We start from the raw sequence: 20,002 nt of genomic DNA, 5'->3' as shown, positions 1-20,002 counted from the left end.
GGGCTGAATGGCCTTGTTTCAGTGCTGTACAGTTCTATAACTTCATCAGCTGCACATCTAGACTTCATAATAAGGTTAGAAAAAGATGAGACACTTTAGATGCATTCAACCATCACAAGGCACTCAATCTGTAATCCAATTGATTGCAATTAACATCAATATTAGCCTGCAGTAATCAAATATTCTACTTGGAAACTACACAGAGAACAGCAAAAGATAACATTCCCATTCTCCCCTTTTCTTGTTACTTGGGGTAAAAATTCAATTAGCATGCAAGATTAGCATTTGTAATGTCATTATCAATCCTCACAAAGTTACTGCCAATACCGTCGCTACCTTGTTTTAAGGCAGCCCGTGTCACTATCAGTGTAATAATGAACTGGAAACCAAGTGGTTTCAGAATATGCATGGGTTCCTTCAAAGAAAAAAAAACAAATCAGTCGTGCCATTATTCGAGTGAAATGATACACCAGTGTTTGAATTGATTAGCCACAACACTAAGGGGAAAGTCTGCTTCACAGCAGCTCAACATTCCAGATGCCACTGCATAAAGGAAATTAAAAACTTACCTCAGCTTCAGCAGATTGTCAGCTCGACCACTGGCAGCAAACCTGCATTATGAACTCTGCAAATCCATGTGGCCAGAACAAAGAAATCAGCAGCCAAAAATTAAATTGGAACAACTAAACTTTATTATTTTTAAACAAAAATGTCTTTAAGATGTTTTTAGAAATAATTACGATAATTTTTGATAGAACATAGAGTTTTCTCCTACTTGCCCATTGTCAATGCCTCAACATCCAATGGGTAATCCTGCCTGATCTTAGGTTTCCATTAGCTGGACAGTGCAAGTAAGTTCAGCTTTTCCAAAAGGTACATCACCTGTAAAATTGTGGACAGTCAGCATTTTCAGCATAAATCTGGCAAATATTTATCTGGGTCCAGTATTTGCTGATGACTCAAATGTTCACTGGTGACAATCAGGGTATTTTCCAGATTGGCTTGGAGTGCAGCTTCAGCTTTTACTTCAGATTCTCATCCTCCTGCCTCATTCGTTTGAGAAGATGCTCACCAATGACAGCAAGAGGATTGGCCTTAAATTCAGTATCCTCAATCGTAGCTTGGAACCTGGCTACCTCCTCCTCTCTGGAATGCAATAACAAGTACATGATCAGCATAGAGGCAGAGGAAGCGGCTAAAGTACATTAGTGTAACAGCAAACCACACAAGAATTCATCAGCTACCATTAACAAGCACCATAACCAGTCAGAATGTACAACCCAGAAATGGAAAATGAGGTGACATACAGCTCAATGACATCACCACCACAATTTTGTTCACTTGAGAGTCTGATGTTGTCAGCTCTGATTCCAAGTGAGATCTGGAAACAATCAGCACCACATTTGTTAATGTAATTGTAAAAACCACAAACGTGCTTTGTACTTATAATGAGCAAACCTCTAGCCGAAGCATCATAAATTTCTCAGATATAAAATTCGAGCAAATAAGTCTCTGCATTATGCGGTTTTCATTGATCATCATCAATTTGCAGTGCACCTGCAGCAGACCGACTAAATGCTCTTCACAGTCAATGAAAGCAAAGTCATGGAACATTTTTCAGATTGGGTTTGATGACTCTCGTCAGTTGAGAAGGTAAGGGTTATGGTGAGGATACAAAAAGTACAGTTGAAGTCACAAACAGATTTTCTCAAATGGTAAAGAAGATTCAAGGGGCCGAATGCCCTCGTCCTGATTTGTGTTAATATGTTCTCACTGAGACCAGCACAATTCACTCCACAAAACACAATCCCACTTGTCGCCTCCTCGACTGATCCATTTTCACTCTCCGTTTTATTCCTTACCCTCCCACTCATTTTGATTGTTTCCTCCATCTTGCCACCTCTCTCCTAATTTATCACTCTTAGCAGCGGTTTGGGCAAGGAAGTGGCGAGTGGAGGAATTGATTCTCATAACCTGACCACCAATGAAGTCAGATTGGCCAACCTACAGTTATTTGGCACATCCCTTGCACCCTGTGAATAACTGTACAATGTTTGTAGACCTTCAATCCTCTAGTACCTCACCTACATCTAGTGAGGATTTGAAAATGATACTCTGAGCATCCTCAAGAAGCCAAGGATACAATTCATTTGGCACTAGTGATTTATCCACCTTCAAGGATGGCAGTACTTCAACTACTCTCACATTATAATAACTGCATTGAATATTTCACACTTCGAAGTAGAATGATTGCATCATCCACCTTCACAAAGGAGATAGTACTCTTCACAAGACTGCTGACAGGACTTGAAAATTTCAGGTCACGCCAAGATTGTACAGGCCTGGGTGGTTTACCTTTGACCTGAAGAGACTAACAGATGATAGGCACATGGAATATAGTACAATGAAGGGTATGTAGGTTAGTCTGATCTTAGAGTAGGATAAAAGGCTGGCACAACATCGAGGGTCGAAGAGAATACTGAGAGGCTTAGAGTCATAGACTTAATCAGGATATACAAAATATTGACAGCTTGGAAAGAATGGACACAATGGACAGAAAGATTACAGACAGCATGGAGGTAAATATTTTTCACCCAAAAAGGTGGCGTGTCTGGAATTCCCTGCCCAGTTCAATCGTGAAGATATGAAGCTTTGATTCATTTAAATGGTACCTGGTTCTGCAGCTGCAGCACAACCAGTTTCTACAAAATGGGAATTTTTTTTTCCAAAATCATCTCCCTCAAGCATGATGAGCTGGGTAGGTTCTTTCTGTCCTGTAATCTTTCAATGGTTCTTTAACTTTAATAGATGCATTTCATTTGTAAGAAATACAAGTTATGCGTTCTACTGCAGAAGCATGGCAATTCAAGTATTTAGCTTATAAATGTCAGTTTTTTAAAATTTTGCAACTCTCACTTTTAGTTTAGGCAAATGATTTTAAAAAAGGTTGTCAACCCCTGATTCAGCCCTGAGTCATATGCTCAAAGATCTGGTGGGTGAACTCTCAAAACTCTTGCTTAAATGCCACTGAGCCACCTCTTGTCACCTTCTGAAAGTAATTAGGTTAGTGGGCAAGAAATGTACTAGCGGTAGAGTTAAGTGTCACATCTGCATCTTCAAAAGATGGCAAAACCAGAAATGAACAGCACATGAACGAGGTGGACTAAATTGGTTTGACAACAAAAATGCGGTGGTCACGACAGCTGGACAATGTTGGATCTTCAATCAGTGACTATAGAAATGTGACAGAAAGCACATGAGTGTTAAATACCAATGAAACTTGCCAAGCAACCAACACAAGGAGATTGAAAACCGTCAATACAAATATGATAAGTGAGGAATTTAGCACAGATGCTCACATAAGCTTACTTGCTGATACCATTTTTAAAAATATTGAAACTAACACCCACAAATACAAATTGCACACATGGGTTACTTAAGCTGGTCTGAATCAAATGAAATTGTAGCCACACCAAACAATATTTATATGAACTGTGTGAAGAAATAAACTTTGGACTATCTTTGTCATATGCAAAAGGGCTCATGCCCGAAACGTCGATTCTCCTGTTCCTTGGATGCTGCCTGACCTGCTGTGCTTTTCCAGCAACACATTTTCAGCATATGCAAAAAACATCAAGCAATTAAACTAATAGATGAGCCCCTAAATCCATCAGATGGACCAAGACTCACTTTCTTAGAGGAGAAGTTCCCTGAGGAGTGGGAATCTTGACTTTTCAGTCCCTTTGGTATTAACAGAAAATAAGATCCTCTCCCCTTTGTGTAGAACCTCAGGAATGGTCAAACTCAAACCCCTTACATGGCCTTGACATACCCTGGCAGATCCTGACTGAGCATGAACACTAAAATGTTATGAGGTGGAGGGAAATCGTGGCCCTATCAACTCCAATTCCTGTCATCCAAGGGTTCTAAAACAAAGGAAACAGAAGGGCTTGTAGGGTTTTTGACAAGACTTTCAAGACCAGAGGTCCCCTCAGTTGCTCTGCCTACAATTGTTGCAGGTACATACTTTCTGATGGATGCCTCTCTTGCTCTTCCAGTTATTGAGGTTTCTGATTGTCACATTAGACCAAACCCATTCTCAATGTAAAGTCTCAGTCGAGGGGAGTCAAGCACTCAAGAACTTGCAGGTCACGTTAATTGCCCAGGCTGGGAATTTTGTTTCTAACACTCAATATGTTCATTATGCTTCTGGTAATGAGAAGGTTGATCAAAATACCTTGAAGTTTCTTCACGCTGACTTTTCAGTTTGACATGAAGTACTTGTCTAAAGTGCCAGAGCTGGGCTGACCCTACAGAAGTGGTTGGTTTGAGCATTAACATATGTAATTTAACATGTGCAATGATTCCAAAAATCTCAGTGAACAGTGCAGGACAAGATCAGTTCTGTCAAGGGAAAGATCGAAGCAGACGTCACCTTCAACTAGTACCGATGATACAAAATCAAAGACTGCTTTACAATGTGGTTTCATTTGTACCATAAACGACTATTCTCCCAAGACAGAAACTAATCAATAAAATATCCAAAAAAAGAGGCAGACTGAATTAGCATTAATAGGTTTTTTGGGTAAAGAAAAAAGGAGTGATAAGTATCAATCTGAAAGCTGCCTTCAGTGAACCTGAAGTACAATTTAATTGGTCCTCCAAATTGAAGATATGTCACCCAGGCCTCTCCTGAAACAGACACAAAAAAAAATCTTCGAGATATTTGTTTAGCAGATTGTCTGTGGAATTCTGCATGAAGAAATAAAGACTAAATCACAATTATGACATATGAATTAACTCCAAAAAGTTAACAAAACTGATAAATCCCAAGTTACTGTAACTGCTGTGAACTCCTGGGAGAATGAATTGCAAGAGGATTGATGATAACACAGGAGACACTAAAAGCTGTATACTGTATGTGTCTGCAATTGACTATCGATCATTACATTATGCATTGACAAAAGCAAAAGACACAGATAGCCTCGTGCCCTTCTGACACAGATAATGTGGTTCAAATGGGCTATTTCTTTTAAACTATGACAGCATCACCACAGTGCGTGACTGCAACATTAAACTGTGTTTAAAGTTGAATCAAAGCAGAAAATCTTTGCAGAACAGCAGATTCATGACCAAATTCAGTGAAGATCAGTAAAATACTGAGTCAAATCTGTTTATTTACTGAGAAAAATATCTGATAAGATGGATTGCCACTTAATGAAACAAAAAAAATCTATAAAATATACTCCAGGGCTTGGTCCTGACTATTGGAACGTTAGTTGTGAAATGTTACATCTCACTATTGAATAATGTTGATTTAGTATTGAGTAATATTTTGCTTGGTTTATTTTGTACTCCAAGAGAAAGAACAGAGTTTTCTCTGGCAGAGGTTTGCTTCCAGTTATTTTCTCCATCACAAATTCTGATTTTTATCTCTCTCTCTTTCACACACAGAAGCACACAATCTGGAAAGGCTAACAAGGTCTGTACTCCTCAGTAATCTGTACAATGAAACATATGATAATGCTGTGCCAAACCCTTCAAAACAGTGGATATCATTGACCAGAAAAGAAGAACGCAACAGCTTTTCTTGCAGTCAATTAGCATTCTTCGTGTATTCTCTTCGTGCAAAATAAAATAGCAATGTGAAGGTGATGGCAATGGCTCTTCTATCTTTACAAATGACTCCAGACCAAGTATAGGAGCTTACTTTCGAACTGACAAGATCATTCTGTTCTTTCCAGCAAAGAGGATCATCTTGAAAGTTATAACCAGTTTGTTGATACTCATTCAACATGCAAATCTATACAAGAGGAGAAAGCAGTCCTTTCATTTCAAAGGCATGATGCTACTAATTAAGATCAAAGAAATAATCAGCGCCTTTTAAACGGATTAAGCCAATCCTTCAATCTGCCGGCAGTCCACAATCTATTAAATGATGTCAGGGCAGTATAAATTCTGCAGTTTATGGGAAGAATCAAATGCCAAATAATCTTCTTATACCACGATATTTCATATTTTATTTCAGACAGTGAAATCAGAGAATTTAAGACATTTGCAAAACTCTTGCTGAATCTCTAATGCTACATCCTTGGAGAAGGTAATATTTACTAAACTAGGAAGACTTCAATCTGTGAGCTGCATCGATTTCAGGTTCAGTCCTGTTCATTTAGTTCCCAGTTCAAATTTAATGTGCTCCAAACAAGGTAAAGACAGAGCTGAGATGCCAAGAAAAACATGGTTATTTGGGATACGTGAAAAGACCAACACATGAACAAAAAGGATTTACAAACTGGACTACTTGATTTATCACAATTCAAGGATGAGAAAGCAGACAGGTTGTCTTAATTGCAAGCAGAGGTTGAATTTCAACTCTACATTTGAACACAACACGTCGGCTGGCAGTCTAATGCATTAGCAAATAAGACTGCATTGCCAGATTTGCTGTCTTTTCGTCGGGAGGTTATAATGATGCCTGTTTGAGCATTGAGATCAAAGAAAAAAATTCTATGTCACTATATGGGTATAAATAAGCAGGCTGTGTGGGTATACTCACCAATGTTTATTCCTCATCAAATATCACTAAAGTATGCAATTTTGTTGATTTTAGTTGGACCTTGCTCTAACAATACTGCTTATCATATGACTCTACCATAGCAATTACACTTCACAACTATTTCCTTGACTGGGACATTCTGAAGTTGACCACATTGCTATATAAATGCACGTTCTTATTCCTCAAAATCATTAGCTAGATCTTCAGATAATCTGAGTTATGGGCATTAGCATTCGTTGAAAAACCCTTCTGAAATGAGACCAATAACACTTCGAGCACTGAAATTTTTAATGGCAGACAACAAAGGCCACTTACATTAGTTTCCGTTTTTGAGCATGCCGCATCTTACTGTAAGGTGTTGTTTGGGGCTTCTTTTTTGAACTGTCAGAAAATTAACAAAAAACAAGCAATGTTTAAGCAGCTGGACTTGATAGAGTTCAGTAAAAATGATTTCATGAAACGAATGCATCGCTACACAGCTTTCCATCTCAGCGCAGAGGTGTCTTGATGCTGGAATTATGATAAAACCTGTCATTGCCATAACTATTTGCAACGTTCTTGTATCACTTTCTGTACTGCAATAACTTGCCGAGCACCCTGTTGATGTTCCTAGATCATGACCACTTCTTCACCTCTTTCACAAATGCCTTTGCAGTCAGGTTCTCCAAGAGCAGTCACGTTCTACTGTCCATCAATGCCTGAGAAAAGTGATGCAAAACATCACAACCACCATTATGCTCAGAATTGGCCTATGAAAAGATAGGTTTGAGTGGGAGAGACAGAGGTAATTGGTTTTATTGCATCAGGCAGTCTAAAATTCCTTATATGTTTATGACTGGAAGACCAGTTTGCAGGTTGGGATCACAGTGTACATAGAAAAATACAGCGCAATACAGGCCCTTTGGCCCTCGATGTTGCGCCGATCCAAGCCCACCTAACCTACACTAGCACACTATCCTCCTTACGCCTATCCAATGCCCGTTTAAATGCCCATAAAGAGGGAGAGTCCACCACTGCTACTGGCAGGGCATTCCATGAACTCACGACTCGCTGAGTAAAGAATCTACCCCTAACATCTGTCCTATACCTACCACCCCTTAATTTAAAGCTATGCCCCCTCATAATAGCTGACTCCAAAGGTGGAAAAAGGTTCTCATGGTCAACCCTATCTAAACCCCTAATCATCTTGTACACCTCTATCAAGTCACCCCTAAACCTTCTTTTCTCCAATGAAAACAGTCCCAACTGCCTCAGCCTTTCCTCATACAATGTTCATTTGAGCTCTGTATTTGAGCTCTGCTGCATATCATATAATAAAACCAGAGTGATGAATTTATGCTTTCTGTTGCTCTGACCACTGGTTTTATTTCATTTTGGTTCACTAACATTTATTTCAATTTATTAAGACAGGGAAAGAAACAAAACCATCCTCCAGTACAATCTATGGAATTTTATGTATTGCAACAGTCTCTGAGAAAATAAAAACACTTGGACTCATTGTTGGCAACAGTTAATGGTTCCATCAGACTTGTTTGTGCCAACCAAACACTATTTGCAGACCATCTTTAGGTGAAGTGAGAACAACATGACAGACCGCCAGACGTGACTCAACTTTCAAAATTCCTTCGGTCAGGGTTACAGAACAAAGGACACTAAATCTTCTACAACATTGACAATGAAATACAACTGTACAGCAAGCACCAATTTCCTTGCCACACTATCAGTCTAGATTATCCTGTTTTCTTGAGGTACTCTCTTAGCAGATGTGCAAATACTTCATTATACACACAAAGACGAAAACTCATGACTGCACGTGTACGAAACTAATATCTTCAGTAAAGTGTGATGAAAAGCAATATCTCATTTTCAAAGATGTACTGGCTTCATTTAATAACAATCTTAAAAATAATTAACTGAAATAAATGTCTATAAAACTTGATTTATGTGTGCAAGCATTTTGGCTTCAGTCATACAATAAAGACTGCACAATCTGTGAATAAAATAAATCCTAAATTAGGGTTTTACATTTCCCAATGTCACAGTTCACTCTTTTTTTAACTTGCATGTCAGAGAAATCAGGTGAGCTGAAGAGGAGAGATTAGAGCTCAACACAAAATGAGAAACTCTGCACACCTTGCAGAAGGCACTGTCGTACTAGTTCATAACAGTAGGAAGAATCCTCTTCATTGTACCATGTTAGAAACATCAGTTTGCAATCTTTTCAGCCTTTGCCGAAACTTGGGAGGTTTCGTTTTGCATGTCGTTTTGCCACAGGTTGTTAAAGCAACAGGAAATTTCCTGCGCCTTCACTCTGAGAGGATCTTGCTCCAGCCAATTCTGTAAATTATTTTAGCGTTAAGAACTTTTTTCTGCTTGAATTTCACTATATCAGAAAACAGGATCAACCACAGTTGGGGAATCATTGGAATCCTGCAGTGGGCAAATTAAGAAGGGTGGATTCCTCAAGAATAGAAGATTAAGGGTTGGTGTAATTTGGCTGTTCAAATTAATTCCATATGATTTAAATCTTAATAATTTGGTCGGGTAGACAGTGAGAAACAAACTCCTCTGGTGGCAAAGTCTGGAAAAGGGGCAGAGCCGTTCAGATTGGAGCCGAAAGATTTAGGGGTCACGGCAGGAAACAGAAGTTAGAGCTGAAATCTGGAACACTCCCCTCTTAAAAGCTGCTGGGGACAATTGTAAACATCAAAACAGACAGATGGATTTTTGTTCAGCAACAGTACTAAGAGACCTGGAAGTACGAAAAAATTGAGTCAAGGGGCAGATCAACCACAGTTGGGGAACAGAAAAGGTTCAAGGAATCAAGTGGAGCGTTCCTGCTCCTTAAAATGATCAATCTGCTTCTTAATTACCATGCAATCCAGGGACTAATACATTTAAATGATAGATGGGTTAGGGTAAAATGGAGATTTCAATGTCATCATGTTAATGTCTTATAAACGGACATACAGATATTCAAAACGTCTTTAAGAAATTGAGTTAAGTAGAATATAAAAGACAAAGCAGAGCACAAATGATAAATTAGTCACATATTCAGATCACACCAATGAATACCTCTTTGATTTATTAGCCACAGCACTAGCACTGATCAAATCTGTCAGTTCCGGCAGTGCATCAGCAAGTGGCTGCATGTCTCCCACCACAGGGATGGCTTTGCGCTTCTCTTGGGCTTTCTTCTTCTGTTCTGCCAGTTTGATCATCTCGATTTCTGCAAGACAAAATGCCAGAATACATTCTGGAGACTGACCTTCTTTTGATACAGCTTGAATGCAAATTTCAGAGCCTTTCAGGGACAATTTTCTAATTTATTCTATGACATATACAATCACCCTCTGGCTCAGAGCATTGGAAAACTGCCAAAAAAACCTGCAATTTTCCACCTAATGTGGTTAAGGGATAGTGTCATAATATTTTGTTGGACTCGCAATCCAGAGATCTAGGTAATCCTCTGGGGATAGGAGTTGAAATTCTACCATGCCAGTCAAATGATGACTATGAATCCCATTGTTAATTCTTGGAAAAACCCATTAGGTTCACCAATGTCATTAACAGAAGGAGATCTACCATCTTTCCCTATCTGTCCTTCATGTGACTCCAGTCCCATGGCCATCTGAAATGGCCTTCCAAGTACCATTACAGGATCTAAACAAAAGAATGAATTCACCTGGTTTTGACCATGACAATGCAAATGCAGCCCAGTCAACTCTATAAAGTCCTCCTTACTAACATTCATACCCAACAGACAAATCCCAGACGAGACCATCCCTATCCCTGGGTATGTCCCATCAACAGGTAGGGCTGACCCAACACAGACAGTGACACAGTCAAGTAAGTTGCCTTGGGAGCCAACATTGACTCTGGACCTCATGAAGTCTCATGGCATCAGGTGAAATACCTGCAAGGAAATCTGCTGATAAATCCCACCTCCCACCCCACCAACCTCCACCTGGAGCTGATTTAAAGACATATGATATAGACTGGTTCTGAAGTGAGCAACCGACAAGAGGGAAAAACATACTTCATCTCAACGTCACCAATCTGCCTGACACAAATGTATCTGTCCACGATAGTGGTCAAAGTGACTATCCCACAATTCTTCTGAAGAAGGGTTCCACAAAATGTGTCCATCCCTCAAGAATGAGGACAACCACGGGACCATTGCAAAAAATAAGTCTAAGAATCACAACCTTCAGCCAGAGTGATGTTGATGATCCATCTCGGCCTCCTCCAGAGGTCACTGCCATCACAGATTCCAGTCTTCAGCCAATTCGGCTCACACCACGTGGTACCAAACAACAGATTAAAATGCTGGATACAGCAAAGGCTACGGACCCTGTCAACATTCCAGCAATAGAATTAAAGATTTCTATTGCTTCAGAATTTGCTGCACTGTCATCAAGCTGTTTCAGTACAGTTATAACACTGACATCTACCTGACAATGTAGGAGATTACTCAGGCAAGTCCTACATACAGAAAGCAAGACAGACTCAACTCAACCAATTACTGACTCATCAACCCACTCTCTATTATTAGGAAGTAATGGAAGGAGTCATCAACTACGATGTCAAGCTCAGCAACAACCTACTCAGACTGTGGGTCTGCCACAGCCAGTCAGCTCATGACTGCCTTGATTCAAACACAGATTATAAAGAACTGAATTCCAGAGATGAGGACATAGTGGCTGTCCTTGACATCAAGGTCACATTTGAGAGAGTGGTGGGCATCAAGAAGCCTGAGTAAACTGGAATCAATAAGACACTGAGCTGACAAGCAGCAAGCAAGATTCACACCATATGCAACAACCGTCTCCAATGAGAGTGCATCAGGCTATTATCCCTTGACATTTAAAGGCATCACCATAACTCAATTCCCCACAACCATCATCTTGGGGGTCACAATTAACCAGAAACTGAAATATACTTGCTGAATAAATGCTATGGCTATAAGAGAACGCCAGAGACTTGGAAGCCTGCAGCCAGTAACCCACATCCTGACTCCCCAAAGCCTGTCCAGAGCTACAAGGCACAAGCCAAGAGTGTGGTGGAATCCTCCCCACTTGCCTGGATGAGTGCAGCTCAAACAACACTCAAGAAGCTCGACACCATCCAGGACAAAGCAATGCTCTTGATTGCATGCCATACACAAACATTCACTGCCCCCACCAACACTGTGGCTGCAATGTGCACTATTGACAAAACCTAACAAATGATCCACAAAGACAGCATTCGTCAATCTCACGACCAGTGCCATCTGAAAGGACGGGGCAGCAGTTACAGGGGAACACCACCAGTTCTCCTCCAAGCCACTGATCATCCTGACTCTGAAATACATATCCGTTCTTTCACTGCCGTTGGGTCAAAGTCCTGCAACGTCCTTGCTCCCTCTGAGCACTACAGCAAATGGATTACTACGTTGTAAGGCAGCAACTCACCACCACCTTCTCAAGAAAAATTAGGTAGGGTCCACGAAATGCTGACCCAGGTCGCATCCCTGAACAAGGCAAAAAAAATCTGCTTACCCCATTCATCGTGTAAACTTATAAAATGACAACTTCTTGCTGTTAAGTTATCCAAAAAATCTTAGTTTTGACAGCAGACTCAAAAGGAAAATATTGCAATCAAAACGAAAGCGAGGAGCAAAAACATGATTATTGGATATACAGCACGGAAGTAGACTGGTTGGACCAAATGACCGAAGTAATATAATTTCACAAAGAGCCGAAACCAGTCATTTGGCTCTTACATCCAACACTGCCATTTAACAAGATCCTGGATGATCTTATACCTTAGCTATACTTGCCTGCATTATTCCATATTTCCCAACTTCCTTGTGTCAACAGGACTATCGATTTATGATTGAATATGCTGAACAAGAGAACAGTCATGGCTCTCTTCAGTCGAGAAGAGCATAGTGTTTAAATCACACGTGACTCTTCAGCTGCAAGAAAGGTCTCTCAGGATCTACCCTGTCAAGCCCTTATAAATTTTAACATTCCCATGAAATAATTTTGTATTCCTCTAAACTCTGCTGAATATCAAACAGCAAATTCTTAAGGTCCTTCTCACAGGACAAACCGGTCAATTTGTCACATGCCAGGAATCAGTTTAACAATTGCACTTCCTAACGCAAAAATACCCTTGCTGAGGTGGGCAGTCCTCAAGAGGTTCATGCATCGACAGGTCCTATAGGTGCTGCATGTACATCTATTCACTTAACCATTTCCCAATTAAAGCTCCAGCTCACTTCCTCGCTTTTGTATTTAATCGCCATTGATGTGTATTTAAAAGTAAACACACAGATTTAAAAGGAATTGGGAGAAAATGAGACATGCGGAGTGGTACTCACTCTGAAGCCATCGTTCACGTCGCTGCTTTATTTTCTCTTTCTTGGAGATTTGGAACTTGTCGCCTGCAGGAGGAAATCATGCAGCATTTAATCCAAGGAATCATGCAGGAAAGCAAATGTTCAAAATTTCAAACAATACTAGAGATAAGAGATCATGTAACTTATTAAGTAACAGATAGCTATAAATATTTCAAACTTGCACCCGAACATACCTGTGGTCTTGGAAATGTACAGTGCAAAACGGTCATTTTGCAAATCTGCATTCAGTCATACCATTTTAAGCAAAAAGAATTTGCAAATGAGGAAGCTCCTCTCTTTATTTACAGTACTGATCATTCTTTCTAATTCTTTTCACTACGTTGTAAGTTCAGAATTGCAGCTTTCAAATGCCTGGCATAATTGATTAGGCCATATCTGGAATACTGCATAGTTCTGGGCCTAATACCTCTTACAGGGTGTGCAGTGCAGGTTCACCATAATGTTACAGAAACAAATAGGGGTTGAATTCTGATGAGATGTTGCAAATATCAACTTTGCATTCTCCTGGGCATAGAATACCTTTGTGGTGATCTAACAGAGGTGTTGTGATAAGTCAAGGATTTGAAAGCAGAGCCATTTCCTCTGGGAGAAGTAACAAGGACCCATAACCTTAAAATTCAAACTTGGATATTGACAGGTGATGTCAGGAAGCAATCCTTCACACAAAGGGCAATCTGGAATACTTTTGATAACACTATTCATCTGAAGGTCCAATTAAAGTCTTGAATTGGTATTAACAGAATTTTAGTCAAAGAATGAAGGGCGTAGAGCTGTGGTAGATAATGCAATGTGGGCAAAGATCATGACCTGCTTGAACACTGGATCAGGCGAGACAACTGAATCATGAACTTTTCTGTTCTTACAACACTGAGTGGGGCCAGTAACTTAATTTCCTTTGGTAAAAGGCAAAGAATTCATGGTAACTGTAACCTGATTCTCAAATTTTATTCTTAGTTAGTACTAGAAACACAAATGTTCTAATACAACACTTGGAAATATTCCACAACAAATACCAATATATCCTTGGAAAATAAATGAAGAGCATTACTCAGTGGGGTTACTGGTCCCAACACACAATGTGACATCAATGTTGATCTAGAACTCAGTAGACCTGTGTCAAACTGATATACATATAAAATAGAACCTATTGTTTTTGTCTGGGTAAGGAGCAATAAATAAGAAAATAATGGTTGAAAGCTTTGGAACCTTACTGTGGGAAACTAAGTTAAAAAAAGGTCTAAAATTTGGTCGTACATTTGATTTACAAATCTTCATTAAACTTTCAGCAGGTGGGTGCAACTTGACCAATTGCTAACGAGTATTCATGAAAGGTACTGGATAACTAGAGAAATTGAGGTTTTGGATAAGGAAAAAGAAGGAAGCATATGTAAGATATAGACAGTAGAGATCGAGTGAATCCCTAGAAGAGTATAAAATGTCAGTAGGAGTATACTTAAGAGGGAAATCAGGAGGGCAAAAAGAGGACATAGAATAGGTTTGGTTAAAAAGAGTTTGCCAAAGGGATTTTGTAAATACATTAAGGACAAAAGGGTAACTAGGGAGAGAATAGTACCCCTCAAAGATCAGCAAGGCAGCCTATGTGTGGAACTGCAGGAGGTGAGGGAGATACGAAATGAGTATTATCCATCAGTGTTTACTGGGGAAAAGGACATGGAAAATACAGAATGTGGGGAAATTGATGGTGACTTCAGCCCCTTGCTGAAGTACTTGGATCACCGTTTGTCAGAGGTGAGGTGAGGTGCGGGAAGACTAGTGGTTGGTGAATGTGATGCCATGATTTAAGAAAGGTGGCAAGAAAAAGCCAGAGAACTATAGACCGGTGAGCCTGAGATCTGTGGTGGGCAAGTTTTTGGAGGGAATCCTGAGGGACAGGATGCACATGTATTTGAATAGACAAGGACTGATAAGAGATAGCCAACATGGCTCTGTGTGTGGGAAATCATGTCTCAACAATTTGAGTTTTCAGAAGACATAACAAAGAGGATTGATGAGGGCAGAGTGGTGGACATGAGCAATATGGATTTCAGTAAGGCGTTCAACAAGGTTCCTTTCTAATGGTAGACTGGTGAGCAAGGTTAGATCTCATGGAATACAGGGAGAACTAACCATTTGGATATAGAACTCGCTCAAAAATATTAGACAGAGGGTGCTGGTGGAGAGTTGCTTTTCAGACTCGAGGCCTGTGACCAGTGGTGTGCCACAAGGATCAGTACTGGGTCCACTATTCTTGTCATTTATATTCATGATTTGGATGTGAACATCGGAGGTACAGTTAGTAAGTTTGCAGATGACACCAAAGTTGGAGCCGTAATGGACAGCAAAGAAGGGTACTTTAGAGTACAATGGGATCTTGATCAGATGGTCCAATTAGCCGAGGAGTGGCAGATGGAGTTTAATTTAGATAAATGTGTGTTGCTGCATTTTGGAAAGGCAGATCAGGGCAGGACGCGTAATGATAAGGTCCTGGGGTGTGTTGCTGAACAAAGAGATCTTGGAGTACAGGTTCGTAGTTCCTTGAAAGTCGAGCCGCAAGTAAATAGGATAATGAAGGCGGTGCTTGGTATACTATCCTTTATTGCTCAGACCATTGAGTAAAGCAGTTGGGAGGTCATGTTGCGGCTGTACAGGACTTTGGTTAGGCTACTTTTGGAATAGTGTGTTCAATTCTGGTCTCCCTCCTATTAGAAAGACGTTGTGAAACTTGAAAGGGTTCAGAAAAGATTTACAAGGATGTTGCCAGGGTTGGAGGATTTGAGCTATCGGGAGAGGCTGAGGAGGCTCTTTTCCATGAAGCATCAGCAACCGAGGGGTGACTTATAGAGGTTTATAAGATCATGAGGGGCATGGATAGGGTAAATAGACAAGGTCTTTTCCCTGGGGTATGGGAGTCTAGAACTAGAAATGTTTACCCAGGCCACATCCCCGAATAAGGGATTTGCTGCACCGTCATCAAGCTGTTTCAGTACAGTTATAACACTGACATCTACCTGACAATGTAGAAAATTACTCAGGCAAGTCCTGCACACAGAAAGCAAGACAGACTCAACTCAACCAATTACTGACTCATCAATCCATTCTATTATTAGGAAGTAATGGAAGGAGTCATCAACTATGATGCCAAGGTCAACAATAACCTACTCAGTTTGGGTCTGCCACAGCCACTCAGCCCATGGCTGCCTTGATTCATACACAGATTATCCCTCAACAGAGGGCGAGAGGAGAGAGAAAAAAAAGTTAAAAGGGATCTAATGGGCAACTTTTTCACTCAGGATGGTGCGTGTATGGAATATGCTGTCAGAGGAAGCGGTGAAGGCTGGTGCACTTATAATATTTAAAATGCATCTGGATGGGTATATGAATAGGAAGGGTTTAGAGGTATATGGGCCAAGTGCTGGCAAACGGGACTGGATTGATTTCGGATATTTGGTAGGTATGGACGAGTTGGACCGAAGGGTTTGTTTCTGTGTTGCACATCTCTATGACTCTATATGCCAGCTGAAAACTGGCAAACGATTTTGAGACGTTTGTGTAAACTCCTTGCTTCTGAACTCTGCATCCCTTCTGACAAACCCAAAGGACCTCTCCATGTGCAGTTTTTGAAAAAAAGGAACAGCTTCATGAACTTGTTCTGGTCTGTCCAAAAAATCCATACATGAAACCACATCCCCAAAGCCAAGACTTCTGATTTGGTACAGCCTTTCAACTTAGTTTGTAACTCCTTGCCAGGTGTTCTTTTTGAAAATGCAATCGGTCAAATTTCTCATGTCAGTGGCCAAAATTTGGGTCTGTCTTCTTGGATCATAGGAAGAAGCCTGGTGTGCAGTTCAAGTTCTAGTGGCTGGACAATTGGCACAAGATGATATCAAAGTTAACAATGCCAGGAAAAATACTACCAGAAAGGGAGAGATGGGGAGGAAGAAAGGGTTAGACAAGAGAGAGAGTGAGAGAGAGAGAGAGAGAGAGAGAGACACAGAGACACATAGAAAGATAGAAAAAAAAGAGAGATGGGGGGCAGGGGGAAAGACGGGGGGTGGGAAGAAAGACGGAGGGAGGAGAAAGACGGAGGGGAGAAAGACGGAGGGCAGGGAGAAAGACAGAGGGGGGAGAGAACAACGACGGGGGGGAGAGAACGACGGGGGGGAGAGAACGACGACGGGGGGGGAGGAGAACGACGACGGGGGGAGGAGAACGACGACGGGGGGAGGAGAACGACGACGGGGGGAGGAGAACGACGACGGGGGGAGGAGAACGACGACAGGGGGAGGAGAACGACGGGGGGGGAGAAAGATGGGGTGGAGAAAGACAGGGTGGGAGAAAGACGGGGGGGGAAGAAAGACGGGGGGAGAAGAAAGACGGGGGGAAAAAGACAGGGGAGAAAGACAGAGAGGGCAGATAAAGACAGGGGTGGAGAAAGAAGGGGGGGAGAAAGACACGGGGGGGGGGAGAAAGACGGAGGGGGCGGAGAAAGACGGAGGGGGGAGAGAAAGACGAGGGGGGGGGGAGAGAAAGACGGGTGGGAGGGAGAAAGACGGGGGGGAGGGAGAAAGACGGGGGGGAGGGAGAAAGACGGCGGGGGGGAGAAAGACGGGGGGGAGAAAGACGGGGGGAAAAAGACAGTGGAGAAAGACGGGGGGGAGAAAGACAGAGGGGGCAGAGAAAGACAGGGGGGGAGACAGACGGGGGGAGAAAGACGGAGGGGGGAGAGAAAGACGGAGGGGGGAGAGAAAGACGGAGGGGGGAGAGAAAGACGGAGGGGGGAGAGAAAGACGGAGGGGGGAGAGAAAGACGGAGGGGGGAGAGAAAGACGGAGGGGGGAGAGAAAGACGGAGGGGGGAGAGAAAGACGGAGGGGGGAGAGAAAGACGGAGGGGAAGAGAAAGACGGAGGGGAAGAGAAAGACGGAGGGGGAGAGAAAGATGAAGGGTGGGGGAAGAAAGATGGAGGGTGGGGGGAAGAAAGACGGAGGGGGGAAGAAAGACGGAGGGGGTAACGACTGAGGGGGGAGAACTACAGGGGGGGAGAACGACGGAGAGGGGAGAAAGACGGAGGGGGAGAAAGACGGAGGGGGAGAAAGACGGAGGGGGAGAAAGACGGAGGGGGAGAAAGACGGAGGGGGGAGAAAGACGGAGGGGGGAGAAAGACGGAGGGGGGAGAAAGACGGAGGGGGGAGAGAAAGACGGAGGGGGGAGAGAAAGACGGAGGGGGGGGAACGACGGAGGGGGTAACGACTGAGGGGGGAGAACTACAGGGGGGGAGAACGACGGAGAGGGGAGAAAGACGGAGGGGGAGAAAGACGGAGGGGGAGAAAGACGGAGGGGGAGAAAGACGGAGGGGGGAGAAAGACGGAGGGGGGAGAAAGACGGAGGGGGGAGAGAAAGACGGAGGGGGGAGAGAAAGACGGAGGGGGGAGAGAAAGACGGAGGGGGGAAGAGAAAGACGGAGGGGGGAGAGAAAGACGGAGGGGGGAGAGAAAGACGGAGGGGGGAGAGAAAGACGGAGGGGGGAGAGAAAGACGGAGGGGGGAGAGAAAGACGGAGGGGGGAGAGAAAGACGGAGGGGGGAGAGAAAGACGGAGGGGGGAGAGAAAGACGGAGGGGGGAGAGAAAGACGGAGGGGGGAGAGAAAGACGGGGGGGGGAGAGAAAGACAGAGGGGGGAGAGAAAGACGGAGGGGGGAGAGAAAGATGGAGGGGGGAGAGAAAGACGGAGGGGGAGAGAAAGACGGAGGGGGAGAGAAAGACGAAGGGTGGGGGAAGAAAGATGGAGGGTGGGGGAAGAAAGACGGAGGGGGGAAGAAAGACGGAGGGGGGGAACGACGGAGGGGGTAATGACGGAGGGGGGAGAACTACAGGGGGGAAGAACGACGGAGAGGGGAGAAAGACGGAGGGGGGAGAAAGACGGAGGCGGGAGAAAGACGGAGGGGGAGAGAACGACGACGGGGGGAGAGAACGACAACGGGGGAGAAAGACGGGGGGGAGAAAGACGGGGGGGGAGAAAGACGGGGGGGGAGAAAGACGGGGGGGAGAAAGACGGGGGGGAGAAAGATGGGGGGGGGAGAAAGACGGGGGGGGAGAAAGACAGGGAGGAGAAAGACGGGGGGGGGGGAGAAAGACGGGGGGGGGAGAAAGACGGGGGGGGGAGAAAGACGGGGGGGGGGAGAAAGACGGGGGGGAGAAAGACGGGGGGAGAAAGACGGGGGGGGGAGAAGACAGTGGAGAAAGACGGGGGGGAGAAAGACAGAGGGGGCAGAGAAAGACAGGGAGAGAGTAGGGAAAGGGGGGAAAGAATGAGAGAGAGAGGGGGGGAAGAAAGGGAGAGAGAGTGGGGAAGAAGGGGGGGAGTTGGTGGGGAGGGAGGGAGTCAGGAGAGGGAGGGAAAGGAGGATGGAAATCAAGGAGCAAGAACAAGAAAAAGACAAAATGAATAAAGGAGCATGCAAATGCCAGGAGGATACAATTCTCTGCGCTAAAATGAGAGCCGAACAAAATTAAACTTCAACATGCACATGGCCCTCTTCCAATCTTTCTAGCCCTCACATCATTCCTGTAGCATTTTTCACTGGCTCCAGGTCAAAGATTTGGTCTTGTTACCCAACGCCTCCAGTCTCCACTCTATCTGATTTCCGAATTACGTTTCGAGTGTTCCTCTTTGGGGAATATAAAAGGGGAATGGCACATTTTATGTGCTCCAGGCACAAAACTCGCTGTATTTGGGACAGAACAAACTACCTCTCTGCTTTAGGGGCTACATACAGGTCAGCCTCAGTGGTCATAATTCAGAGAAAAACACAAACGACGTTCCAACTTGTTCTGTTTCTTTTACTCCTACTTTCAACAAAAAATATATCAACTATTATTTCAATTATTGTGGGTGTGGATTTGGAAAGCATGACAGGCCTTTCATTGCTGAGACCTTAACAACCTGGTTTTGCTCCAAGCTGTGCTGAACTATGTTCTGTTGTTAAGCCAAACACACCATAAAAGGACACATTGTGTTGCTGAAGCAATGAGGTCACAAAGTA

At 43.0% G+C, this 20,002-nt stretch overlaps 1 protein-coding gene across 1 annotated transcript in view; it reads right to left on the bottom strand.

The window, feature by feature from the left end:
• Positions 1-669: 669 nt before the first annotated feature.
• The window catches only part of slx9 (SLX9 ribosome biogenesis factor), a 92,032-nt gene continuing 72,699 nt past the window's right edge, over positions 670-20,002 (bottom strand). Inside the window, exons 3-6 of the mRNA XM_043693222.2 lie at positions 12,924-12,986; positions 9,632-9,785; positions 6,872-6,937; positions 670-1,146 (exon numbers count right to left, since the gene is read on the bottom strand). Of these exons, the coding sequence (XP_043549157.2) occupies positions 1,023-1,146; positions 6,872-6,937; positions 9,632-9,785; positions 12,924-12,986 (407 nt within the window). The 3' untranslated portion in view covers positions 670-1,022. The remainder of the gene's footprint in view (positions 1,147-6,871; positions 6,938-9,631; positions 9,786-12,923; positions 12,987-20,002) is intronic.

This window comes from Chiloscyllium plagiosum, unplaced genomic scaffold (assembly GCF_037043375.1).
Source record: "Chiloscyllium plagiosum isolate Xiang-an unplaced genomic scaffold, Cpla_swu_hap1 HiC_scaffold_7, whole genome shotgun sequence".
Lineage (NCBI taxonomy): Eukaryota > Metazoa > Chordata > Chondrichthyes > Orectolobiformes > Hemiscylliidae > Chiloscyllium > Chiloscyllium plagiosum.
The sequence above is the reverse complement of the archived record's forward strand: the minus strand, read 5'-3'. Positions and strand labels throughout refer to the sequence as shown.